Raw genomic sequence first — 27977 nt, 5'->3', positions numbered from 1 at the left:
AAAAGGTTATTCTTTATTGAATTGCACTTTCACCTTTCAGTATGTGACCTACGAGATGGATGTTGAAATAAAAGTATTGGTGTGCGCAAGAGGTTGTGAAGAATGCTTTTTGGTGAGGCAGAAGAATGACATGCTCTAGATCGTACAGCCTACTTACCACTGCTACCTCCATAGAGGGACGTATCCTTCTTACAATATACTAATGGGCAGAAGGAAAGGGAGCAGTGTTGAAGGAAAGAGGGTCTGAAGGTTTCCAGCCTCAGTTTATCCAATTGCCTTTGAAGTGATGCCATCTTGGGATTGTAGCAAGGAGAAAGAAAAACTTGGTACTGTTTATATTAGAACTTTACTAAGTTGATTATAGACAAGCTTGGCATCTTAATCTTTAGTGTTCCTTGTAGAGTTCTATGTGCCAAAAACAATATAGACCTTGTTTCAAGGCTGCTTGTAGTAAAAGTAAAGTTGATACTTGGCACTCTAACAAGACTAATGTACTTCTTAAGAACATTTTTTATATTAGGCTTTTCTTTGTGTCTATTTTAAGGATCTATTATTTCATACAATTGGTATAATTCTTCCTAATTGAAAACAAATTGATGGTGAAGAGTAATGATCAAATTTTTTTTTATCTGTTAACAAAGATTTCTGCTGTTGCTGAATCTTCATCTTGACCTCAAGAAATATACATTTTCTTCTCCTTTAGAAACAACAGGAGTGAAGAGATTTTTGGAATATGTTCTGGATCCCATGGTTTGCTTTGAGCTAATTATTACACTTGCCTAATCACCTCTGTTTTGTGTAACAAATGAGCTTCTCTCCATGCATTCTATGGCTGCCTTTCCAATCAACCATGGTTTTCTAACACTGGGCTTTCATACACTTGCCACTAGTTTACTTTGCTCTGTTAAGTTTACTGGGTCCATTGTCTAGTGCTTGATGTCTCACTGCAAGTGGGATAGGACTTGGGTTTTCTAAAGTGTTCTTCCAAAACTCTGGTGTTCCTTCGTTAATGATGAATAAATTAGCTACCACCTCTCATCTTTCTTTTGAACTACCTTTTTGCCTTCCAAGTAGTCACACTGCTGGTTGATTGCTTTCGGAATGGAAAGGGGGCCATTTAACGAAGTAGATAACAGACCGGTCTCCCAGATCCTTTAAGTTATGAACTATGGAATACTAAATACTAATTCTTCCCTTTATTAACAGTAAAAAAAAAAATTATGCATTAATAACAGTAATAGAAGTTTTCAGAAACACATTGAGTTAGCATTGTTAAACTGTTTACATTATTTGTTCATCTGTTTATTGAAAAGGACCGAAGAATAAACCAACTGCTTCATTTGTAACTTTTTTATAACAAACTTTTATTTCAAGAGCCTACCTGTTATTTCAAGCATTCAGTTTCAGCATTTTTCTGAGAAATGTCTAATTACAATATGAAGTTAAATGATTAATGCTTTGATTCAGACTCATGTAAATCCATTTCTAATGCGATGTATGAAGTCTTCAGGATTTACACTGGGTACATTTTAGTATAAAGGTATAGTGACTAGGAAAATACGTAGTAGATACTCAAATTCTTGTTAAATTTGCTGTAAATACTAATATTGCTCTACAGATTGTAGAAAATAGCAATAAAGTACTATTAACTTTCAGGTCACCTGCAAAGGCTCAAACATTTTTTATCCCTTACCTGTTGATTTGAAGTATTCCCACTCATCTTCCCTTGTACCCTCTCTGTTGGGCTTCAGGAGTGTCCTCAAAATAACACAGATCCATTGTATTTTCTTTATATTGAATAGCTTTCTCACATCTAATTTTTGTGGGTTTTTTCCCCATAGTTTGTCAGGAATGGTTGTGACTGGCCTTGTAGGAAGCAGATGACTGGAAGACTATCCTCCAGCTTTTTGTTGCCTGTTCATTGTGGCAGTGAATCTATTCATTCTTCATGTGCCTAGCAACCACCCACCCAGGTAACACATCCCGTGGAGTTGTTATTACAAAGACTTTCACTCACTAGGTGTTTTTCACACAGTAGGAGAAGACATGCACACCAACTACCAACTACCTCTGTTTTCTACTGCCTAGTATCTCCACTTTTTTTTTTAGAGTGGAAGGGAGGGGGGTGTGGAGAGAGAGAGAGAAACATCGTTGTGAGAGAGACACATCGACTGATTGCCTCCCACAAGACCCACTCTGGGGCCAGGGATTGAACCTGCAACCCAGGTATGTACCCTTGACCGGGAATCGGGTCCAAGGGTCTACACTCTAACAGCTGAGCCAAACATGCCAGGGCTGTATCTCCATTTTTAATCATGACGAGAAAGGAGATACTAGGTAGGGATTGCAGTTATCTCTAGACACTTGACCTACAGCAGTGTTCACAACTAGTAGCTGTGCTCCACCATTGATCTATACTTAGGATAGGCAGCTGAGTCCTTTTCAGTCACAGATGTAACCCTGGTTGTGTATTAGAATCCCAGGGGAACTATTTTGAAACTACACAAACTTGAATGCCCAGGCCCACCTGCAAAGATTCTGATTTAATGATCTGGAGTCAGGCCTGGGTATTGGTCCTCCTTTCTTTTTCCTTTTTTAAAAAAAGGCTAACCCAGTGATTCTAAAGTACATCCAAAGTTGAGAACCAATGTCTTTGATTAGGAAGAAGCTTAAAACATATAGTGTTGGGTTTTTTTCCTCAAAGAGATCCAAGGTTGCAAACAACCATGTAAGTGCAGAAAGATTAACTGGACTGCAGGCCGACGTTCTAACCACTGAGCCAAACCGGCCAGGGCCAGAAAGATTCACTTTCCCCCATTTTATATTAAGGGGAAGAACTTGTATTTGAATTTTGTCAAGAGCTGCTGGTTAGTTTTAAAGTCCATGTTTTTTTCCTACTTAAATCGCCCCTTCATGGTTTTATTAGATGTCATGTTAACTTGTCTCCATTGAAGCAACTGTTCTAATTGCCGTACTTCAGTGTTTGGTTTTTGAGTGTTTTGGTTTTTGATGTTTGAGTGTTTTGGTTTTTTATGTTAATGCTTTGGTTTTTGAGTACCAAAGCAAAGCACAGTGAGCAGACTTTTAAATAAAGATAGGTGGTAGATCTTACTCCCTGAAGATTGGTACACACCCAATCCTTAATTAAATTTATATTGTTTTCTCCCTGAAGAACTGCATTTTTGTAAACGAGTAAATTACTTTTCAAAATCTCAGATGTGGAAGGAACCATAATTCTAGGACCAGCAATTTAAATGTGGGCCTGTTGGTGCGGAACCTGGAAAGTAGGCTTACACGCTACAGAGTCATATATCAAACTAAAATGTGCTTTAGGGGATCTGTTGAAAGAACATTCTGGATAGAAGTTCCAAGTCTAACCAGTCTAGTATTTTTCTTTGATAAAATAGGAATTGTTTTTTGTGGACCACCCCTCAATTCTGTCTAGTTTATTCTTGTCTGGTTGAAGGAGTTGATAAATGAGCCTGGTAGTGTTGACAGTGTTCATCACCATTCTTGAGTCGCCAGAACGTAGATGGTTTTCCCTCACCTTTGCAAACTGAAAGGTTTCAAGTGTTCAGTTTCCTCATGGAGAAGATTTGCCTTAGGATTCAGTTACTTTCCTCTGATTCTTGTGACTACATAGCCCATTTCTGGTATAAACCCTGGGATTTGATGTACAATAGTATATGTAGTTTAAAACAAGCTTTTAAGTCAAAATAGAACTAGGTTTAAATCCTGGCTCAGGTCCCTTAGGCAAGATGTTAAGAATTTCTCGTTCATATAGTTGTCGAAAGGATTAAGTAACATATGGTATATGAAGTGATTACCACAAGCATTTATTTGTTTTTTTTTTGTTTTTTTTTTTTTTAATCCTCAACCGAGGACATTTTTCCATTTTTTGTTCAGGTAGAGTGGGAGGGAGAGAGAGGAACAGAGAGAGAGAAACATCGACGTGAAGGGACACATCGAGTGGTTGCCACCCGCACAACCGACCAGGGCCGGGGACACACTGCAACCGAGGTACATGCCCTTAGCGGGAACCGAACCCGGGTCTCTCAGGACCGCAGGCCGACGCTCTAACCGCTGAGCCAAACCGGCCAGGGCCACAAGCATTTATTATAAATATTTTTACAGAAGGATGTTCTTTTCTGTTTATCAGTATTCTACTTGATTATTTTTGTCTACTGCAGTACATTGGGCCTGAAATGCGTAGCTTATAATCTTTTCCTAGATACCAACAACTCAATATTTGAATTTTCCCCTAGTATTTTACTTAACGTGTGCTAGTACTTACTCTATTTTGCCTTTTCACACACTAAAGGAAACCACCTGTAATACCTCCATCCTCCATCATCATTTTGACATTCAGGGAAACTTAACTAGTGTTAGTGAACTTGGCAGATTTGAGAATGCTGCTGTGTAAAGTTATTGAGAAGATGTTAAATAAGGCCAGTCCCAGTGTGCCTCCTTCCACCCATCCAGGAGTTACTGAATGCCTGCTCCCTCCAGGAACTATGCTTCATACTAGGGAAATAAGACAAACAGTCTTTGTACTCACATTTTTCTTTTCTTTTTTTTATCCTCGCCCGAGGACATTTTGTTTTTGTTTTTGTTCAGATAGAGTGGGGGGTGGAGGGTGGGGGGTGGGAAACAACAACGTGAAAGGAACACATCGAGTGGTTGCAATAAGCACGACCAACCAGGGCCGGGGACAAACTGAAACCAAGGTACATGCCCTTAGCGGAAACCAAACCCAGGTCTCTCCGGACCGCAGGCCGACGCTCTAACCACTGAGCCAAACCGGCCAGGGCTGCACTCACATTTTTCAAAGGCGGGTAAAGGAGACAGACAAATCAAGAAATGGCTGCAACTGCAATATATAAACCCCTAGCAGTCAGTACTTACCTTGTTAGAATGTACTAGGGAAAAACAGAATGGTCACTGAAGTTTGGAAAGATAAAGTTAAGTTTTTCTAGACAGAAGATATTATGTGCCTGAAGGCACAGACATGAAACAAAACCACATATTCGGGGACTTGATGTAAACTAGTGTGAACAGAATCTTCGAGAGAGGCTGGGGCTGGAATTACAGAGAGATTTAGATGATGTCCTTACTAAAAAGCTGGATTTGGCTTTGTGGAAGCCCGGAACAGTTACTGGAGAATTAGGGAAGGATGATTAAGCGTTTGAGAGAATTGTGCTACTAATGTGATCGGGGAGATGCAGAGCAAGATTGGAGGTGCCAAGACTATTTGGGAGACTCAAGTTGAGCTAATGAATAATAGCTCATTGAGCTCTTGCCATGTGCCAGGCAATGTAGTATTTTGCATCATTTAATCCTTAAAAACACCGCCCTGGCCGGTTTGGCTCAGCAGTTAGAGCGTCGGCCTGCGGTCCGGAATGACCCGGGTTCGGTTCCCGCTAGGGGCACGTACTTCAGTTGCAGTTTGTCCCTGGCCCTGGTTGGTCGTGTGGTGGCAGCCACTCGATGTGTCCCTTTCACATCGATGTTTCTCTCTCTTTATCTCTTCCTCTCTCTCTCTCCCTCCCACTCTATCTGTACAAAAAAATGGAAAAATGTCCTCGGGTGAGGATTAAAAAAAACAAAAAACAAACAAAAAAACCACCAAATGAGGTCAGTATCACTCCCATTTAATAGAATATTTGAGGATCATAATTTGCCAATGGTCACACAGCTTGTGATAAAAATCTGCATTCAAGGCCAGGTGTGTCTAACTCCAGGGGGCTTGCTTCTGATCAATGTAACCTGCAAGAAGTGGTAAGGACAACAACAGTAAGTATGAAGAGGAGAGCAAGATATACAAGAGATAAGAAGGTGGACCCTAGATCGCCTGTTGGAAGGAAGCAGATGGTGAATGGAGAAGAAAAAGTTAATTATGTCCAGGGTTTTGGCATAAAACACTTCTTTTGATGGTATTGTTAAACAGTAAGAATTGGGAAGAAGAATCGCTCTAGCAAGTGTGGCTCTATTGGTTGAGTGTCGCCCTGTGCACTCAAAGGTCATCAGTTCAATTTCCAGTCAGGGCACATGCCCAGGTTGCCGGTTCTGTCTCTGGTAGGGTGTGTATGGAAGTCAACTGATGAGTGTTTTTCCCTCTCCTTTCCTCTCTCTCTCTAAAGTCAACTTTAATTGGGAAAAAGAAATTGAGGGAAAAAGTGAGGTCCTTTTCAGCCATGGTTTTTTGGTGCTTATGGGACATTAAGTCCCAGTAAGATGTTTAGTTGGCAGCTAGGTATGGGTCTGAAACCTAGAAGACAGGGATTGAACAGTGAGTCTGAGTGGTGGGTGTGGCCTGGACAAGACTGCTCAAAGAGATGAGCAAAGATGATGCCAACAGAAGCAGGTAGAAGAAGAGAAGCTAGCCCTGGCTGGTTTGGCTCAGCAGTTAGAGCATCGGCCTGCGGTCTGGAGAGACCCGGGTTCGGTTCCCGCTATGGGCGCGTACCTTGGTTGCAGTTTGTCCCCGACCCTGGTCGGTTGTGTGGGTGGCAGCCACTCGATGTGTTCCTTTCACATCGATGTTTCTCTCTCTCTCTGTTCCTCTCTCTCTCTCCCACTCTACCTGAACAAAAAAATGGAAAAATGTCCTCGGGTGAGGGAAAAAAAAAAAAAGAAGAGAAGCTAAAAGAGACCAAGAAATATTCAAGAAGTAGAAGATAATAGTACTGATGAAGTTGTTCAAAGATTGGGTTCAACAGGGTCACTCAAGATACTATCATTCACCATCTATTTGGTAACATTTTACGAGTCTGAATATCAAATGTTGGCAATGATGATGAAAAACATCATTGGCACTTCCAGGCACTGGGCATAAAAAATGATCATCATTATGAGGGCAATTGGCAATATTTGTTTACTAAAATTAAACATACATATCTTAAGAACCAGCAATTCCACCCTGTAAACCTTCCTACACATTTGCCAGAGAGATGTGTCAAAATTTTCATTACAGTGCTGCTTATAAGAATGAAAATTGGAAATAAAATGTAACATGAAAATGGATAATTTGTGCTATAGTCATTTAATGGAATGCTGTATGGTTAAGATGAATAAGCTTGGCCCTGGCCGATTTGGCTCAGCGGTTGGAGCGTCGGCCTGCGGACCAGGGTTCCCACTAGGGGCATGTACCAAAAAAAAAAAAAAATGAATAAGCTTACATTAAGTGAGTGGATGACCCTCCCAAACAGTGGTGATCCAAAAATAAGTTAAATGGCATAGCACTGTATATCTTGTATGTAAATTTTTTTAAATGTAAAAATAACACTATTATTTATGGATATATTCATATAATGTAAAAATTTAAAAACAGGCTTGGAGTTCTAAACAAAATTCAGCACAGTGGTTCTCTATAGAGAAAGGGGGAGCATGTAGGTGGCCTATCATTTTTATTTCTTAAAAAATCTGGTTGGGGGAAGTGTTTAGATTTGGGTCTGTATGGGATACTTTTTATAAAGTAAAAAAATTACTATTTCCCACTGAAAAATTGGGTGGACAAAAATACTGGATAATACTAATTTACTGAGAAACTATCTACAATAGAAACAAATGCTACTTAGTTTTTTTACTCTCCCAAAAGGTCAAGGGCTTTTACTGATTTATTGAGAATGAGAAAATGAGAAGAGGAGGGAGGGTATCAGGATGTGTAACATCAGTTTTCAGGAGGAAAAGGGGCTCCAATAGTATCTAAAACATCCTCTACCCTTTATAATCTCCAAAGTGCTCATATGTAGGTATTATTTTCCTTCTTTACAGATGAAGATGTGTCTCAGAGTCTTAAATGACTTGCTAAACTTTATTAGATTTTTGCAGTTAGGAAGCCCATCATCAAATTAGTGATAAAGAGCAGGTCAAAGAACCCATGTGCACCTTGCCCTGTGTTGCTCCTCCCGTTATCAGCTGGGTATTCAGGGTCACAGAATTGTACATGTTAGAGCAGGAACTTGAATCCAGGTTTTTCATTTCAAGGCAAATTAAACTACGCTTTGTTTCTGGATCCCTTTATTCTGCCTAGAGAGCTATTACTGAAGGTAAACGCCTTGTGCTATTTAGAACTTCCTTAGAAGAAAAAAGTTATTGAGATTTTAAAAAATGAGTATATTATAAACTATGTGTTTTACATAATATTTATCCTTCCTTTTTTTTTAATCCTCACCCAAGGATATTTTTTACATTAATCTTCAGATAGAGCTGGAAGGAAAGAGGGAGGAAGAGAGAGAGAGAGTGAGAAACATTGATGTGAAAGAGAGACATTGATTGGCTGCCACCCGCACAACCCCAACCAGGGCCAGGGACGAACCGCAACCGAGTTACGTGCCCTTGGCCGCACTCGAACCCGGGACTCTTTAGTCCGCAGGCGATGCTCTTACTGCTGAGCCAAACCGGCCAAGGCTGTTTGTCCCTTCTCAATTATTCAACGTATTTGATGCTGACACTGCTTTATGTTTCAAATACAACCCCCCCATCCCAACCTCCTGTTAATGCTGGCATTTGGATGGTGAAGGTAAGTATCTAAGATCATTTATCAGTTCTGCAAATCAGAAACTACCATCCCTGTATCCCTGCAGTGAAAGACAGCGTTCTGCCAGACAAACTGCCCCGGGAAAGACGCCTGCAGTGCAGTGGCCAAGAGGTGTCTATTACAGACGCATTGATCATTAGAGACTGCCAGGCTATCTTGATTTAAGATCCTTCGAGTAGAAGGAGATGAAGACAGATTGGATGACAGAGGGGGCCTGGAGAGATGCATGGATGGAGCCCAAGGGAGCAGCGGTAGGTTCAGCCTGGCAGGGACTCGCTTGGCTAGTCCTTCTGTGTTCTCTGCGCATCTCCTCCCGCTCCGCGAGCGTGTTTCCATCCACGGTGTCAGCAGTAGTCCGTGTGCTGAAGAGCTCCAGGTGTCTCCACCGAAGTCCCGCCGCACATCGTTGTTCAGTAGGTTGTCCTTCAGCTCAACAGGAGCTCAAAGTAAATTGCATCTTTTCCTCAAAACCCACTTCTTCACTTTTGGGGGCGCCTCCTTGCCCTCAGCTGTCAAATCAGAAACATGGAAGTCGTGTCTGGTGTTTCCCTCTCCCTATTTCTCCAGTTAGCTTTGAGCAGGTCACATTGACAGTCACCCCTCGCCACTTCGCGCTCCGACTTCACTCTATCGCGGTTTGTTCAAATATTTTCCTTCAAAAGTTGGTGGAGACAGTGAAAATGATACAGCGCGCGCTCGGTTGTCTGAGTCAATTATACACCCGTATTACAATTAAAATTAAAATAACTGTACGTGTGGACTGTAGGCCTGTGTATTCGGGCGCCCCAGGAATCCTTCAACGCCAGGTGCAACTGCTAGAGTCTGGAGCGGATTAACCGCGATAAACGGGGGACGACTGTATTATATCTGCAAAACATCTTTGAAATCGCCCACTTCTCACCCTGGCCGGTTTGGCTCAGTGGTTAGAGCATTGGCCTGCGGTCCAGGGAGACCCGGGTTCGGTTCCCGCTAAGGGCCCATGTCTCAGTTGCAGTTTGTCCCCCGCCCTGGATGGGTCGTGGGGGTGGCAACTACTCGATGTGTCCCTTTCACGTCGCTGTTTCTCTTTCTCCCTCACACTCTGAACAAAAAATGGAAGTGTCCCCAGGTGAGGATTAAAAAAAAAATCGTTCACTTCTCTCCATTTCCATGTTTAGAATCCTAGTTTAGTCTCGGCATCTTTTTTTTTTTTTTTTTTATCATCTCTTGTCTAAATTATTCCAACTAACTCAACTTGGTCTTCCTGCCTCTAATCCTATCTCCTTTTAATCTATTCTCCATAGTGCAACCCGAACATTATTTCTAAAATAAAAATCTAATTATTTCATCCTTGGCTTAAAACCCTTCAAAAGCTTCCCATCACTTCCAGAATAAAAGCACGTACAGGGCGCAGAATCTCACCTCTCCTCTCCTCTCTAACCTAATTGTCTCATCAGCTCTCTTACTGTTTCATTTTAGATGAGCTTCTTCCCACTGGTCTACCTAAACCCCCAAGTCCTCCTGGTGCTCTTTTTTTCAAATCTTCACCTAAGGACATTTTTTTCCCCCATTTATCTTCAGATAGGGCAGGAGGGAGAGGGGGAGGAAGAGAGAGAGAGAGAAACATCGAGGTGAGAGAGACACATTGAGTGGCTGCCACCCACACGACCCCAACCAGGGCCAGGGACAAACTGCAACTGAGGTACGTGCCCTTAGCAGGAACCGAACCCGGGCCTCCGGGTGCTCTTTGAGCTTACATAGTTCCTGAACGTTTGCTCTCATAGCACCCACCACATTATACTGGAATGCCGTCTCCCTGACCAGACTAATCTCCTTAGGGCCAGCATCAAGTTGGTTTTATTTTTGATTTGCTCGAAGTGTGTGTGTAAAACAGGAGCCTTGAGCATGAGGCAGTCATAGAATACAGTCACTTGCCTGGGACAGTGTTAAACCACACTATCGCAGTCATCTTCACACGCTTGACAAGGAAATGTAATCGGTTGGGGCCTTCTGCATGTTCCTCGAATAGCTACATAAAAGAAATTGAATACTGTCAGGAATATTTCAACAATATACTCAGTATTCAACAACTAGATCACAATATTCTCTCTACAGTTTAAATCTAAATGAAGAAATTAATGTGACATTTTCTCTCAATGAATGACCTGTCTTTACATTATTGCATGAAGTAGTAACAAGACTATTCCATTATCTACTTATACTCTGAATTTAAATATTCCTTAGTATTTATTCCCTGATAAAATCGAGCAATTTCAATCTATTGTGGACCATTGTACCCTATGCAAGGTACTTACCCATTTAACTATAATAGTTTATAACTAATCATGTAAGTATTTTTGTCTTTATCATGATTATTTTATTTGGTTCTGAAATTAAAACACACACACACTGATCTTATTAAAACTGTATACTAATGTTTTACTCAGATTTGACATAAAATGGTATAAAAGAGGAAGTTGATGGTCCTCAAATGGAAGTGTATTTTTTTAAAGTTTTATTGAGGTATAATTTGCATATAATATACTGCTCACATTTAAAATACACAACAGACACATGTGCACACTCGTAAAATCATCACCATAAAGTAATGAACATATCCATCACCCCAGAATTTTCCTCATGCTCTTTTGTAATCCATCCCTTCTGCCCAGCCCAGCCCCCAATCTCAGCTTTATCTATAAAGTTTGCATTTTTTAGTTTTTCATTTTTATTGATATGAGAGAGAAAAACATCAGTTGTTCCACTTATTTATGCGTTTGTTGGTTGATTCTTGTATGTGCCCTGACCAAGGATAGAAGAACCCACAACCTTGACGTATCAGGACAATGCTCTAGCCAACTGAGCTACTTGGTCAGGACTGCAATTTTTAGTTTTATGTAAATGAAATTATATATATTTTTTTTAAAAATCTGACTTCTTTCCCTCAGCACAGTAATTTTTAAAATTAGAGTTGACATATAATTACTCATTTTTTTAAAAAATATTTTTTCTTGATTTTAGAGAGAGAGGAAGGGAGAAGGTGAAACACTGATGAGAGAGAACATTGATTGGCCGCCTCCTGCATGCTTCGCATTGGGGACTGGGCCCACAACCTGGGCATGTGCCCTGAACGGGAACCGAACCAGCAACCTCTTGGTGCATGGGTCGATGCTCATCCACTAAGCCACACCAGCCAGGCCACATTACTGATTTTTAAAGTCTACTTGTCTATCAAAGACTGAGGGCAGACTATTGAAATCTCAGCTGTAATTGTGGGATTTGTTGATTTTCCCCCCCGTTTTGTCTATACTTCATGTAATTTGAAGCTTTGCTACTATATCTTCTTGATGAATTGGACCTTTTATTATTATGAAATGTCCCTCTTTATCTCGTGTTGAAGACAGGCCAAATTTCTTTTCCTGAAGTCTACTTTGTCTAACATTAATATTGGTGTTCCAGCTTTACTCTGTTTACATATTTCTCCATCAATTTACTTTGAACTTGGCGGTATCTTTATGTTAGTGATGCCTTTTTTTTGGTAAACAGTACATAATTGGGCCTTGCTTTTTTATTTAGAGAAGTATGTCTTCTTTTTTATTGCAGTTTTTAGAACATTTACAATGAATTTTTTTAAAACTTCATCCGAGGATATTGTTTTATTTATTTTAGAGAGACAGAGAGAAACATCCATCAGTTGCCTCCTGTATGCACCCTGATGGGGATTGAACTTGCAACCTTTTGGTGCACAGGGCAACTCACCAACCAACCAACCCACCTGGCCAGTACTACAATTAATTTTCGATATAGTTATTTGTTTTCTCTCTGACCAATCTACATTTTTACTTATTTTTCCTCTTTTCTTGGCTCCTTTTGGACTAATTTGTAGTATTCCATTTTAATTCTTCTGTTGGCTGTTTAGCTATGCTTGTTTTATTACTTTAATTCTTTTATGTTTTACAGTATTCATCTTTAACTCATCACAGTCTACATTCAAATAATACCATACTACAACACATAGAGTGTAAGATATAGTTTCAGTTTCCCCTCCCATTCTTTGTGAGACTGTGGGCATACACCTGCTTTCTATGTGTTATAATCCCCACAGTATATTGCTATTATTTTTGCTTTAAATTGTGAGATTTAAACTGTGAGATTTAAAAACGAGAAAGATGACTTTTAAAAATTTACCCACTTTTAAAAAGTCCACTCTTCCCAACAGAATTTCCTTCAATATAAAATCTGGAAGTTCTCGGTTTACTGAATCAAGAGTAACATATATTATAGTCACATGACGAGTCTCTCCAACTGCAAGCTGAAAATACTACAAAGCTCCTACCCATGTCCAGTATCTACAATGATTTTTTCCATAAGTGGTAAACTGTTTATAATTGGTAAAGGGTTCAAATTGACAAGCTTTACACAAGAAATTTCTCACTTCACTATTTATTCATCATTTGCAGAATAACAATGAGCTTTTAGTCCATAATCAGGAATTAACAATCCAGTTGGGAAGATAGAACACATCATTAGGAAACACTGAAGACAGCATTCAAAGACCACATGAGCAATTCTGCCAAAAGTGTATTAGACTTAAAGTAGAGCAAAGAACATTTCTGAGCTGAACTAATAAAAAAAAGCTTCACAGAAACAAAACTTTGAGTTAGGATGTGAAATATGAATAGGATTTGGATAAACAGACAAGGTAAAGAATTTCTGATGTAGTTTAGCAAGAGCTAACCCAAAAAGGCCAGAATACAAAAACAAAAAACAAGGGTCTTTGGGTGCAAAGATGTTGATGCTTTTTTCACCATCCTCTGAAATTGTATGATTATCCATATCTTTGAATTCTTCAACTGCTTTTTGTCCTAAATCTTCATATTCTCTCCTTTGAATGGGATATAGGCAGAGTATATTAGAGGAATATATTCCAAGGCTAATAGTTTCTGGGATGATTAATTTTCATGAACATAACTTCACAATTAGAATCTTCCAGCCCATGTTCTAATTCCTGTAACAGGAAACTGAATAAATGGAACTAGCATACACATTCAACCAGGTGAGCAAACTTTTCTTCCTGGCTAACATAACTTAGTATGTTAGTGACTATAGATTTTCTACTGCAACAGAAATTACTGTATATAAGGCTTTGCAAAGTCCTGTTAACCCTGGGCATGCTCAGGTTCTACTACTAATTTTCTCAGACTCCTCTCCATAGTCCTTGACTTTCAAAATGGTATAACCATTTGCTCAATGATAGGAAAAAAAGCCTATCATTGCAAAGCAAAACAACTTTTCACAAAAAAACAACGTTTGCACATTTTGAACCTTCTGTACAACTTAATGTTTGCGAGGTTTCTTCTGAAGACTTCAGGGTAATCCAGAGAAGGCCGCGTCGTCTTGTCAATTAGGTAGTTTGCCAAAGACAACTACTGCGCGCTCGGTAATATTCAATGGCTGCATCTTCACGCAGGCATTTGACAAAACTAGGGCGTAATGGGTTTTATTCTCATCAGAGAGGCCGTGTGGTTATGACTCCAGGATGCAATGCCCCCCAAGGCCCACATGCTGTCCACTCTACTTGTTGGCCGGGGGCATTGGCCAAACGAGCGCGGATACCCTCACGAGGGCCCAGCCCACGCGGTGGGCGGCCTCGACCTCGCGCCTGCCCCCCACGCCCGAGCGCCTGCCAACCCTGGGGCGGCCCAGCTCGGCGCGGCCCGCAGCTCGGCCCAGGGGCTTCCTGCGCGGGGCCGGCTCCCGGCGGCCCCTCGCGTCCCACCCGCCCCAGCCCAGGTCGCTGTCCCGACTCCCGCGGTCCGGACAGCCCCCAGGAGGCAGGGAGCGCGGCCCACGCCGCGTCCCCCAGCGGCGGGACGGGGAAGCCGCCCCCACCTGCAAGCCCGGGGAAGCCCAACCATAGGTCGACGACGGCACCGCCCCGCGATGCCCGAGCCTTCCGACCACCTAGCGGACCCTCCCCAGGCGCACGCCCCGGGCAGAGGCGGCTCTTCCGCCCTCTCGCGAGAGCGCGCCGGTGATCCCGCCTTCCTGCCCCCGTCTCTCCCCGCCCCGCTGATTGCGCGGCTTCCTCTGGAGGGTGGAGGCCTTGGACGTGGCGGGACCGGGCCAGCCAGGGTGCCGGGCCTGGGCCGCTCCGCTTGGTCCTCCGCAGTCAGGCCTCGCGCGCCGCGGTCACGCCCCGATAGGTCCCGGGCCCTCCCAGGTGGACGGGTGCCGGCCCGAGTGACGCTGGGGTGGAGGCGCAGGCCCCGGGGTAGGGCCGCGAGGCCGGGCGGGTGGGCGCCTCACCTGCGCGGCGGGGGCGGGGCCGGAGGTGCGCACGCGCGCGGCGGGCCTGGGGCTGGTGGCTCCGGCGACGTCGCGCAGCCGGTCCTGCGGGCTGGGCGTGCTCGCTCGCTCGCGGTGGCGTAATTTCCCTGCGGGTCTGCATCTCCTTCCCTCGGCCTCCGTGCGGGGCGGGGCAGGAGAATGGCTTCGGAGATGGAGTCGTCGCTGGAGGCGAGCTTCACGTCCAGCGGAGCGCTGTCGGGGTCCTCAGTGTTTTTGCCGCCGGCACGCTCCCGCATCTTCAAGATCATCGTGATCGGCGACTCCAACGTGGGCAAAACGTGCCTGACCTACCGCTTCTGCGCCGGCCGCTTCCCCGACCGCACCGAGGCTACCATCGGGGTGGATTTCCGAGAACGAGCCGTGGAGATTGATGGGGAGCGCATCAAGGTGAGCGCGTGGGGGACTGTCAGGGAGCGAGGGCGCCCCGGGATGACACGTGCCCCAACCCCACGATGAGTTAAAGGCTGCCTCCGTGCAAGGTGTGCACCCCATCTTTCCTCACGCTGATGTAGAGATTGGAGTTGGTGATTGAAAGGATTTATATATAGCAAACATAAGGCAGAGCTTCTCCAACTTGAATGTCATTCTGATTACCCAGGGAGCTTGGGGGGGTGGGGTGTTAAAATGTTTTTATTTTTACATTTTTAAGGCGGATTCTGACTTGGTAAGGCCCCAGGTGGTGCAGATGGAGCCATCCCTTGGAACACACTTTGAATAGTAAAAGTGTAGGGAGCATCCACTGACTCATTGTCGGTGTCTCATGTGCTGGGAGCCAGTGAAATGGGACCAAAGGAATTTCTCAAGCATGGAAAATTCATTTAATAAATATTACTTTTTAAACGGTCTTCTGAGCACTGCCTGAGATACTGTGGCAGTAAAGCCCTGTTGCCTTTGAGAAGTACTTTGCATCCAGTTTTGCTACAATAGTTTCTGTATAACATTGAGTTGTTTGGAAAAATATATTTTCTTGAAGAAATATGCATGAGATAGTTCCTGCTTGGGTGCCAGAAGCACATTCTTGGCACCACCCTCTCCCAATTCTTCTTTAATTCTTATTGGTGGCGTCTGGGACTAGGGACACAGAAATAGTGGAGAAGGCAGTAAGCCCAAAGCCAAGACTGGGGTTCTGAGGAGTTGGGATGGTGCATTGGAAAATGAGGGTTAGGGGCAGGGCCGAGGCCTCTTGGTGGTGTAAACCTTAGACACACCCCATTGCAAGCCACCACCAACTCCTCGGCTATCTAATACCACCCCTGAAAACATGCGGACCCTAGGAACTGCTCTGCCTATACTTTTTTTTTTTTTTATCCTCACCCGAGGACACTTTTCCATTTTTTGTACAGATAGAGTGGGAGGGAGAGGAAGAGAGAGAGAGAAACATCGATGTGAAAGGGACACATCGAGTGGCTGCCACCCGCACGACCAACCAGGGCCGGGGACAAACTGCAACCGAGGTACATGCCCTTAGCGGGAACCGAACCCGGGTCTCTCCGGACCGCAGGCCGATGCTCTAACCGCTGAGCCAAACCGGCTAGGGCTGCCTATACTTTTTTATACTACCTTTACTTGTTTGTTTTAAATTAGAATGTTCATCTTTGCCTCAGTGCCCTGTGGGGGGGGGAAATAGGCTCACTCCTACCTTCACATCCTTGAAGCAAGAACAATTTATTTTTTAGTTCCCTAACCACTGCCCTACTTTTCACCCCCAAAGGGGTTTAAATACTATGATGATTAAGGAGAAACAGGGTTGAAATAGCTCCTTTTGCCATTTAATTTTCACTGCCCCATTCAAGTTGCCAGAGGTGGTCCTTTGGGTACACTGTATTAGGGAGTTCAGATGAATTTGTATCCATTACAGAGGAAAAGATAGAATAATAACGGGCTGAATATTTTTCATCAGAATTTGGTTAGACCGAGGAACCTGTGAGTAAATAATGGGGCTTCTGAGGTTTGAGATGGACTTTAGTTTGGAAGAAGTAGGAGTTCTGGGAGAAAGTGCAGAGCCCAACTGACCTGGCCCAAATCTGAACCTGTAAAAGAGTAATGATGGGCTGTGTGTACTTAGTAGGGTGACCAACTTTGCCCAAGACCGTTGCAGTTTTAAAATTGGAAGTCCTGCCCTGGCCAGTTTTGCTCAGCGGTTAGAGCGTCGGCCCTTGGACCAAAGAGTTGCGGTTCGATTCTGGTCAAGGGTATGTATCTCGGTTGGGTTTTGTACTCTCCCTGGTCGGGGTCATGCAGGAGGCAATCAGTTGATGTGTCGCTATCACATCGATGTTTCTCTCTCTCCCCCACTCCCACTCTGTCTGAGGTAAATGGAAAAATATCCTTGGGTGAGGATTAAAATAAACAACAACAAAAAACTTGCAAGTCCCAAATCCCTGGAACCCGCAAAGTCTCAGGCAAACTGAGGTGGTTGGTTACTCGAGTCCTCAGGCAGGTTCCTTATCTTTCAGAGTCTATTTTTTCCTTCTAAAACATTGGGATAATAATACCATATCTGGCTGGTGTGAGGATTAGATGAGGACGTATGTGAACCACCAGGTTGATAGTTGGTAATTTTTTTTAATCCTCACCCGATGATATTTTTTATTTATCTTCAGATAGAGTGAGAGGGAGGGAGGGAGAAAGAGAGAAACATCAGTGTGAGAGGGACACATCGATTGGTTGCCTCCCACACGACACTGACCAGGGCTGGGGACGAACCGAAACCAAGGTATGTGCCCTTGACCGGAATTGAACCCCCAACTCTTTGGTCTCTGAGCTACCGCTCTAACTGCTGAGCCAACCCGGCCAGGGCCATAGTTGGTAATCTTCAGACTCATCTTCTTCCTTGATGGCTTCACATCCTTATTCCTCTTTGGCACCATCAGTTCTGCAGCTCTATAACCAGAGAGTGGAACAGATGGAGCAGGGCATGGGCAGACGGCTGAAGAGACGAGAAATTCCCCTTAAGTGGTAGCAGGATGTGTGTGTGTGTGTGTGTGTGTGTGTGTGTGTGTGTGTGTTTAAAATAGTTTCTTTTAAGTAATGTTTTTATTTTATTATTTTTTCTAGAGAAAGAGGAAGGGAGAGAGTGAAACATCGATGTGAGAGAGAAACATTGATTGGCTGCCTCCTGTATTCCCCCTACTGGGGATCGAGCTTGCAACCCAGGCATGTGCCCTGACCAGGGATAGAACTGGGACCTCTCAGTCCATGGGGTGATGCTCAATCCACTGAGCCACACCGGCTGGGCTGGTTGCAGGATGTTAAAAAATACAAAACAGCCCTGGCCAGTTTGGCTCAGCTGTTAGAGCGTCGGCCTGCGGTCCGGAGAGACCTGGGTTCGGTTCCCGCTAAGGGCACGTACTTCGGTTGCAGTTTGTCCCCGGCCCTGGTTGGTTGTGCGGGTGGCAGCCACTCGATGTGTCCCTTCACGTCGATGTTTCTCTCTCTCTCTCTGTTCCTCTCTCTCCCTCCCACTCTATCTGTACAAAAAATGGAAAAATATCCTCGGGTGAGGATAAAAAAAAAAAAAACAGTAGAGGGAAGGGAGGCAGGGAGGGCCTTGAGAAATTGAGATTTGATGACCCTCAACCTGTTTCTGGGTTGCATTTATCCTGTATGATCACAGATGAATCACGTACAGATTTAAGAGATACCTAACATTGAAAAAAATAAAACATGTTCAGTGTATAAAGTTGAAGACTTGACTGGGATAAGTGCTGGCAGTGATTAAGTAAACCAGGACCACGGGTGTGATGAATCTGGGAGCATAGTTGATCCTTCTGGTTGAGAGAGGAAAGAAGACGACTTTTGGGGAATTATTCCTCTTCAGCTTCAGTCTAACCTGTTATGTTAATAGGGACCTGGACACTGAGTTTCTTTTTCTGCTTTCTGAGACCTTAGCCATTGGCTTGTACTTCCAGCTGTAAGACTTGAGAGATATTTTTATTGCAGTTGGAAAGACTACAGAAGTATTCCGAGATTTCTGTAGTAGAAAAAGATATGACTATATTGGACACTTTTTTAAAAATTTAATTTTTCTTTTTTATTTAATTTATTGGGGTGACATTGGTTAATAAAATTATATAGGTTTCAGGTGTATAATTCTGTAATACATTATCTGCATATTGTGTTATGTGTTCACCACCTCAAGTCAAGTCTCCTTTCATTACCCTTATCCTCCCATACCTCTTCTGCCTCCCCCCACTCTCTCTCTCTGGTAATCACTATACTGTTGTCTGTATCCATGAAGTTTTTTTTTGTTTGTTTAATCCCTTCACCTTTTTCAACCAGCCCCCAAACCCCTCTCCCCTCTGACAGTTGTCAGTCTGTGTCTATTTTGTTTGTTAGTTTATTTTGTTCATTATTATAGTGTGCCTTTTTTTTTTTTTTTTTTGGTACGCACCCCTAGCAGGAACAGAACCAGGACTCTCTGGTCCACAGGCCGACGCTCCAAGCGCTGATCCAAATTGGCCAGGGCTAGTGTGTTTTGTGTTTTTTGTTTTTTTAAACAAAAAACCAAAAACCTAAATGTCTTAGAAGAGGTTTATTCCATGTATTGTTTCTACTTTTTTGTTGATCTGTAAATACATCTTAAATGGATGTTCATATTTTCTCTTTGGAAACTTATCAGTTTAATCTGAAATGACATTAAAAAGTTTTTTTTTTCTTTATTGATTTTAGATAGAGAGGAAGGGGGGGAGAGAGAGAGAGAGATAGAAACATTGATGAGAGAGAACATCAATTGGCCACCTCCTACATGCCCCCCACAACCTGGGCATGTACCCTGACCAGGAATCAAACTGGTGACCTCATGAGTTGATGCTCAACCAGGGAGCCACACTGGCCAGGCTGAAATGACATTTTTTTTTTAAGTGTTTTTATTTTTATTTTTTTATTTTTCCACATCTTTATTGTTGGATGTAAAATGTATTACAGATGTTCCACATTTTTCCCCCATTGACCCCCTCCTCCCCCCTCCCGCCCCCCTCCCACCTTTTCCCAAACTATTGTCCGTGTCCATTGGTTATGCATATAAGTTCTTTGGTTTATCTCTTCCCACCCCCCCAACCCCTTTCCCTTTGAGGTTTGTCAGTCTAGCAATGAATTTGTGCTTCTTAATCCCTTCACCTTTTTCACCCATTTCCCCAACCCCCTTCCCAACTGGCAACCAACAAAATGTTCTCTGTATCTATGAGAATGTTCCTGTTCTTCCTGTTCATTTTGTTTGTAGATTCCATTGTTGATAGATATGTATTCATTGCCATTATATTTGTTCATATATTTTATCTTTTTCTTTAAAAAGATCCTTCATCATTTCATATAATAACAGTTTGGTAGTGATGAACTCCTTTAACTTTTTCTTGTCTGGGAAAGTTTTTATATGTCCATCGATTCTAAATGACAGCTTTGCAGGATAGAGTAATGTTGGTTGTAGGTTCTTGGTTTTCATCACTCTGAATATTTCTTGCCACTCTCTTCTGGCCTGCAAAGTTTCTTTTGAGAAATCAGCTGACAGCCTAATGGGAACTCCCTTGTAGGTAACTAGCTGCCTTTCTCTTGCTGCTTTTAGGATTCTCTCTTTGTCTTGAACCTTTTGCATTTTGATGATGATGTGTCTTGGTGTGGGCCTCTTGGGGTTCATCTTGTTTGGGACTCTCTGTGCTTCCTGGACTTGTATGTTTGTTTCCTTCACCAAGTTAGGAAAGTTTTCTGCCATTATTGTTTCAAACAGGTTTTCGATTTCTTGTTCTCTCTCTTCTCCTTCCGGCACCCCCAAGATGCGAATGTTGGCACGCTTGAGGTTTTCCCAGAGGCTCCTTACACTATCCTCATTTTTTTGGATTCTTTTTTCTTTTTGCTGTTCTGATTGGGCGTTTTTTGCTTCCTTATATTCCAAATTGATGGTTTGCTCCTTGGATTTACGTCCTCTATTATTGAAGCTATGTAAATTATTCTTTATTTCAGTTAAAGCCTTCTTCGTTTCTAACTGTGCATCGATCATTTCTGACTGGGCCTTTTTTATGCTCTTGAGGCCCTCACTGAGTTCATTGAGCATCCTTATGAGCAGTATTTTGAACTCAGCATCTATTAGGTTGCTTATCTCCATTTCGCTTAGTTCTTTTCTTGGGGTTTTGTTCTGTTCTTTCATTTGGGACCTGTTTCTTTGTATCCTCATTTTGGCTGCCTCCCTGTGTTTGTTTCTGTGTATTACTTAATGAGAGGTATGGGGCTCACTGAGACCCGATGCTGCTCGTTTGAAAGAATTTAGGAAAAACCTGAAGCACGATCCAAGACCGGCCAATCCTATGGTTAAGCAAGTGGCAACAGCTTGGGTGGGCTTGAAAGTTGTGTGGGGCGGGGTGGGGCGGGGCCTCAGGGAGTCAGCAGGGCGGGGCTACCAGTGTGAGCCAGGTTGCTGGAGTCCCAGATATGGCTTCTGTCTGCCCCCAGGAAGGGCTCACCAAAGGAACAAAGGCCTCTTACAGCACGTTTGTCCCAGAGGAAGCCCCCTCTCCAGCCCTCGCTCCAGTGCCAAACAGCTCAGTTCTTCCCTGTGTGTCTCTGGGGCCCCTCGAGCTGCCTCCCCTCCAAGCTTAGAGGGAGGGAGTCTGATGAGTCCGTGTGCGGGCCCTTTAGGGAGCTGCCTGGGGCTCCAGCCGCTTCAGCCCCCCTGAGCCTCAGTTTCCGCTGGTATTTCCAGCCAGAAGTTATGGGGATTTCTCTTCCTGGCACTGGAACCCTGAACGGGGCACCTGGTGTGGGATGGGGACCTCTCAGTCCTCAGGAAGGACCTTCCCAGCCACGGGAGCCTCCTGATTTTTATCCGCCACACGTGGGTGTGGGACCAGCCCCTCGCGCCGCCGCCCCTCCTACCAGTCTGGATGTAGCTGCTTTTTTTTTTTTTAATTCCGTAGTTGTAGGACTTCCATTCAGCTTGATTTCAGGCGGTTTTGGATGATGCTTGTTCTGTAGTTTTGTTGTAACTTGGATGTGGTTGTGGGAGAACGCGATACTGCGTTTACCTACGCCGCCATCTTGACCGGAAGTCATTTTTTTATTTTTAATCTTCACCCTAGGACACTTTTCCATTGATCTTCAGATAGAGTAGGAGGGGGAGACAGAGAGAGGTCGATGTGAGAGAAACACATCCATTGGTTGCCTCCTGCACGACCTCGACCAGGATGGGGCCAGAACTGCAGCCGAGGGACAAGCCCTTGAGTGGAGTCAAACCTGTGACTCTTTGGCCCAAAGGCCGAGGCTCTGACCACTGAGCCAGACCGGCCAGGGCTGGAGTACTTTTTTTTTAAATTATGTTTTTAATTGATTTTTTAGACAGAAAGGACGGGAGAGAGAGAAACATCAGTGTGAGAAACATTGATAGGCTGTCTCCTGAACGCCCCCTACTGGTGGTGGAGCCCATAACTCCGGCTTATGCCCTGACTGTGACTGGAACTGGGACCTCTCAGTCCATCCACTGAGCCACACCAGCCAGGCTGAAATAACATTTCTTCTAATTTTATCTTACTGTAGAGTGGAAGCTGGAAAGCTCTGTTACTTTACTAATAAAATGACATTCTAGACTTTGTTTTATTTTATTTGGTAAAAATAAAATATGTTAAATGTTTTTAATTGTGGACTGGAAAATTATCAGAGAGCATGTTTTATAGCAGTGCCCTTTCAGGAAATGTAATAAAGTCTATATGCATTCATCTGTTCCTAAGGACTATATATGTATAATTAAGAGAGGAAAAGTGGCAGTAATTGATGATGGATCCAGGGTAAGACCTAGTCTGTCCCTTGACCTGCTTTTCTCTCCGCCTTCTCCCTTCAGTAGTAGTCGCTTCTGTGAGGATAACTTCCGCATCTTTGGTTTGCCCAGACCTCTCCTCCTCTGACATTCTGCAGTTCCTACTGTCTTCTAGGCGTGGCTATTTGGATAATCCCTCCTTTGCCTCAAATGTCTGAAGGAATTCATCTTTCCTGGCAAATCTGCCTCTCCTGTTTTTCCTCAACATCATCCAGGGGAAGAAAGGGGGGTGACTGCTAATGGGTATGGGGTTTCTTTTAGGAGTGATGAAATCTCCTGGAATTAGATGATGATGATAATTGGACAACCTTGGGAATATACTAAAAACCACTGAATTGTATATATCAAAAGAGTAATTCGTATGTGAATTATATCTGTTTTTTTTTTTTTTTTTAAATTACAAAGGACCCACTTCAACATTTCAAAAGATAATTTCGGATGACTCTCATAACAGCTGACCAGCCCGGCTGTGTGGCTCAGTGATTGAGCATCGACCCATGCACCAGGAGGTTGCTGGTTTGATTCTTGGTCAGGGCACATGCTCAGATTGTGGGCCAAATCCCCATTGAGGGGCATGCAGGAGGTGGCGAATTGATGTTTCTCTCCCTCTCTCTCTCTCTCTCAAATCAATAAAGAAAAAAAGAAATTAAAAAAAAAAAAACTGTCGAAAGAAATTGGAGCTAATCTTTTCTTTTTTTTTTTTTTTTTACCAAACTAAAATATTTATTTAGTTTAACATTTCCCCCACTCTACGGAGAAAGATGTCAAAAAAACCCACCTAGGACTATACACATAAGCACATACGCCACTGATTCCAGATAACCTAAAAGAATAAAGGGCAAAGCTCTGTGCAACAGATAAATTTATCTTCGCTTCTGGAAGATGTTTCCACGTCCCATTCCACGTCCTCTTCCTCTTGCGGCCACTTGGGCCTTCAGAATGGCAGCTTTCCCCCGACCAGCTCCTGAGCCTTGGTTTTTATTTTTCATGCTCTTTAACATGGGTGCATTTTTCAGCATGTCAGGCAAAATCAGAAAGCGGATCTTGCTCCCATGAATGTACACCTGCTCCAGCTGTGCCACTCGGCCATCTCTGTATGTGACTGTGATGTTGGACATCTGGCAGTTCATGTTGTCTTCCGCCTCAATGAGCTTCCCACGATACACCTCACCCGTGTTTGTCTCACATGTCACAATGTGACCCTCAGCTTCATGCAGGACTTTAATCGGCACACCAATAGACATCTTGGCAGGAAGAGAGTTCTCGGTTATGGTCCATCTCCGGCCCTGGTCGTGGTTGTGCAGGAGGCAGCCAGTGGATGTGTCCCTCTCACATCAGTGTTTCTCTCTCCCTCCCTCCCTCCTACTCCATCTCTAATCTTTTCTTTTTAATAACATTTCCTGTAGCTCAGGTGTTCAGAATTGATGTCATCAATGAAAAATGATTTGTTATAAGCACAAGTTGATAAGTTTTTTTAAAAAAGCACATGAAAAGAAATATACCAAAATATTGACAATGGTTGTCTTTTTTTTTTTTATCCTCACCCGAGGACATTTTTTTTTTTTTTATATTTTGTTCAGATAGAGTGGGAGGGGGAGAGAGAGAGAGAAACATCGACGTGAAAGGGACACATCGAGTGGCTGCCACCCACACAACCCAACCAGGGCCGGGGACAAGCTGCAACCGAGGTACACGCCCTTAGCGGGAACCGAACCCGGGTCTCTCGGGACCGCAGGCCGATGCTCTAACCGCTGAGCCAAACCGGCCAGGGCGACAATGGTTGTCTTTAAGTCAATTTTCCCCTTTATTTCTACCTTTCTATGTTTTCATGCATCTCTGCTTTTTTTTTCAAATTTTTTTCCTTTATTGATTTTAGAGAGAAAGGAAGGGAGGGGGAGAGAGATAGAAACATGGGTGAGAGAGAACATCGATTGGCCGCCTCCTACATTCCCTCCAGTGGGGATTGGCCTAGAACCTGGTATGTGCCCTGACAGGGAATTGAACTCTTGGTGACCTCTTGGTGCTTGATGCTCAGCCACTGAGCCACACCAGCTGGACCCATGCATCTCTTTTATAAAAACTAAACTTAAGAAAAAAAGTGCAGCCCTGGCCAGTTTGGCTCAGCGGTTGGAGCATCGGCCTGCAGTCCAGAGAGACCCAGGTTCGGTTCCCACTAAGGGCGTGTACCTTTGTTGCGGTTTGTCCCCGGCACTGGTTGGGATTGTGCGGGAGGCGGCCACTCGATGTGTCCCTTTCATGTCGATGTTTCTCTCTCTCTTCCTCTTTCTCCCTCCCACTCTATCTGAACAAAAAAATGGAAAAATGTCCTCGGGTGAGGATTTAAAAAAAAAAATGACAAAGAATTTAGACCTGCCTCAGAGAACTGTGGAAGTCCTCAATATCACTAGTAATGAGGAAGATACTTATCCCTAAGAAACCATTTGTTTGTTTTGCTTTGGGATGGGATTGACTCAACCATATGCATCTTCCCATCAGTCCTGCTCAAACCTCTATGCATTCTAATGACATCAATACTTCTAGGAAACAAGAAGTATGAAATAATTACTTTATACTTTATTGGAGAGCCATAAAGATAATTACTAAGTTAATGAGGCATTTACTAAGGACCATCTACGACATCTCAGTTTCTGTTATTTCTGTATTGCGCTATGAGAAGTCACCAGTTTTGGCTTCCAGTCCATACTTTGAATACCTATAAATTGTACATGTCTTTCAGTTAACATTTATTTAAGCAATCTGTCTCTCATCTTTTCTACTGGGACCAGTAAATTCTCATCATTTAACTCATTTTCTTTCTTTTTTTTTTTATCCTCACCCGAGGACATTTTTCCATTTTTTGTACAGATAGAGTGGGAGGGAGAGAGAGGAAGAGAGAGAGAGAGAAACATCGATGTGAGAGGGACACATCGAGTGGCTGCCACCGCACGACCAACCAGGGCCGGGGACAAACTGCAACCGAAGTACGTGCCCTTAGTGGGAACCGAACCCAGGTCTCTCCGGACCGCAGGCCGATGCTCTAACCGCTGAGCCAAACCGGCCAGGGCTAACTCATTTTCTTAGGAAAGAAACAAAGGCAGGATAATTTCGTGTTTTAAGATAATATGTAACTTATATTTAGCTTTAGATATCATTTCCCTCAATTTCCCCATATTTTGACTAGGAGATAGTATAATAGTTTTGTTGGTAGAGATGTTTAGGATAGATAAGTGATTTTCTATACTTAAATTTTTCAGCGGAGCTTGAATTTCATAGAATGTATATATTTGTTGGTTTTGAGGTTAGACCTCCAAGTAGACTGTTAACGTCTACTATTTTAAAAGATTTTTTTTATTATTGATTTTTAAAGGGAGAGGAAGGAAGGGAGAGAGACAGATAGAAACATACATGAGAGAGAACATCGCCTCCTGCATGCCCCCCACTGGGATTGGGCCCACAATCTGGACATGTGCCCTGACCAGGATTCGAACCGACGACCTCTTGATGCATGGGTCAATGCTCAGCCACTGAGCCACACTGGCCAGGCACGTCTACTGTTTTAAATTAGACTTATGAAGGGTAGACAAGGGCATATAGTAACCAAATTTATAGCAATTAGACATTAATGTTTATTAAAATCTGATATAATTTTCTCTTAATATTTTAAAATAACTTTTTTATGCAGACAGTTCCGATTTACTGGGATTTAAATGCTAAATTGAAATATTCTGTTGCATTAATTATGAGGTGTATAGACTAGCATAAGGGAGTGTAGATCCCATAAATAACATGGAAAAGGCATTATGGAAGGGAACAAAGTAATATAAGTGAAGTATTAAGGACCATGCAAAGGTGATTCAAATTGTCAATATGAATGATTGGAATGACATTTTCAGTTTTCCTCTTTCTTTCTTTTTTTCATTTTCATTTTCAGATCCAGCTCTGGGACACAGCGGGCCAAGAACGCTTCCGAAAGAGCATGGTGCAGCACTACTACAGAAATGTGCATGCTGTTGTCTTCGTGTATGACATGACCAACATGGCCAGTTTCCATAGCCTGCCATCTTGGATAGAAGAATGCAAACAGCATTTGCTAGCCAATGATATACCACGGATTCTTGTTGGAAATAAATGTGACTTAAGAAGTGCCATTCAGGTGCCTACAGACTTGGCACAAAAATTTGCTGATACACACAGTATGCCTTTGTTTGAGACATCTGCTAAAAACCCCAATGATAATGACCACGTGGAAGCTATATTTATGACCTTGGCTCATAAGCTTAAGAGCCACAAACCATTGATGCTTAGTCAACCCCCTGATCATGGAGTTACCCTGAAGCCTGAACCGAAGCCTGTGATGACATGCTGGTGCTAAATAACAGTCTTTATGATACTGTTGAATTTTGACTAAAGAAGTACTTTTGAAGTATCAGAGTGATAGTCATAAGATTTAATCTCAAATATAATGGATCATCCTAGCACTTCACTGTTTATCATCATTATGCTCACTTCTGTATTTTGTCTTTACATAATCAAGTTTGTCACTCTGACAACATAAGAAAAAAGTTGGGCCTTGGCCAGTGTGGCTCAGCTGGTTGAGTATGGTCCCATGCACCAAAGGTCACTGGTTTGATTCTTGGTCAGGGTACATACCCAAGTTGCAGGCTGAGTCCCCAGTAGGGGGCGTACAGGAGGCAGCCAAGATGTTTCTCTCTCACATCCATGTTTCCCTCTCCCTCTCTAAAATCAATAAAAACATATTTTAAAAAAAAAGTTGGTTTTCAAGTGAGGTTCAAAATGAAGCAAACAGGATGATCAGAACATCTTTCCATTAAATCCCAGTGAAGGAGGCTTCAAATGAGAGCATGATGGAGTTTCAAGAGTCAGTGACTGGTTTAGTCCTGTGTTCCTGAGATTGAAAAAAAATATTTAGGGTTTAGTACACACTTCATGGTATGTCCTTTGAATGGGAAATGTTCTCAATAGGATCAAAATTTGTATTTGCTTCTCCCTTGGAGTTCTGTCTTTGTATTACTAATGGGTTTAATTGCATTATTATTGGTACATTTTAGAACCTAGACTTCACTTCCAGTGGGAGAAGAAGATACAGAATGTTTTCAGGGTCTCAGTCCATAAAGAAAGACTTTACCAACAGTTCTAGCGAGATACTTGATATTTCTAATCACTGTCAAGGAGTTCTACAAAAATCCTTGTTTTTTTTTAAAGAGTAATTTGTTTTCTTACCAAGTTCTATTAAAATATGCAGAAATAAGTCAAATTATAGTGCAAATGAAGTGACAGAATAAGGTGCTT

The 27977-nt window shown here is 43.0% G+C and overlaps 2 protein-coding genes across 2 annotated transcripts; one reads left to right on the top strand and one right to left on the bottom strand.

The window, feature by feature from the left end:
- Positions 1-14912: 14912 nt before the first annotated feature.
- Positions 14913-27264, top strand: RAB33B (RAB33B, member RAS oncogene family). Its single transcript, XM_036240624.1, has 2 exons — positions 14913-15256; positions 26599-27264. The coding sequence occupies exons 1-2, from the start codon at positions 15008-15010 to the stop codon at positions 27037-27039; spliced, it is 690 nt and encodes a 229-aa protein (XP_036096517.1). The 5' UTR covers positions 14913-15007; the 3' UTR covers positions 27040-27264.
- Positions 23383-23928, bottom strand: LOC118615568 (small nuclear ribonucleoprotein Sm D3-like). Its single transcript, XM_036240625.1, has one exon. The coding sequence runs from the start codon at positions 23909-23911 to the stop codon at positions 23531-23533; it is 381 nt and encodes a 126-aa protein (XP_036096518.1). The 5' UTR covers positions 23912-23928; the 3' UTR covers positions 23383-23530.
- Positions 27265-27977: the final 713 nt, after the last annotated feature.

Source organism: Molossus molossus, unplaced genomic scaffold, assembly GCF_014108415.1.
Source record: "Molossus molossus isolate mMolMol1 unplaced genomic scaffold, mMolMol1.p scaffold_m16_p_4, whole genome shotgun sequence".
Classification (NCBI taxonomy): Eukaryota; Metazoa; Chordata; class Mammalia; order Chiroptera; family Molossidae; genus Molossus; species Molossus molossus.
This window is presented reverse-complemented; position numbering and strand designations above follow the sequence as displayed.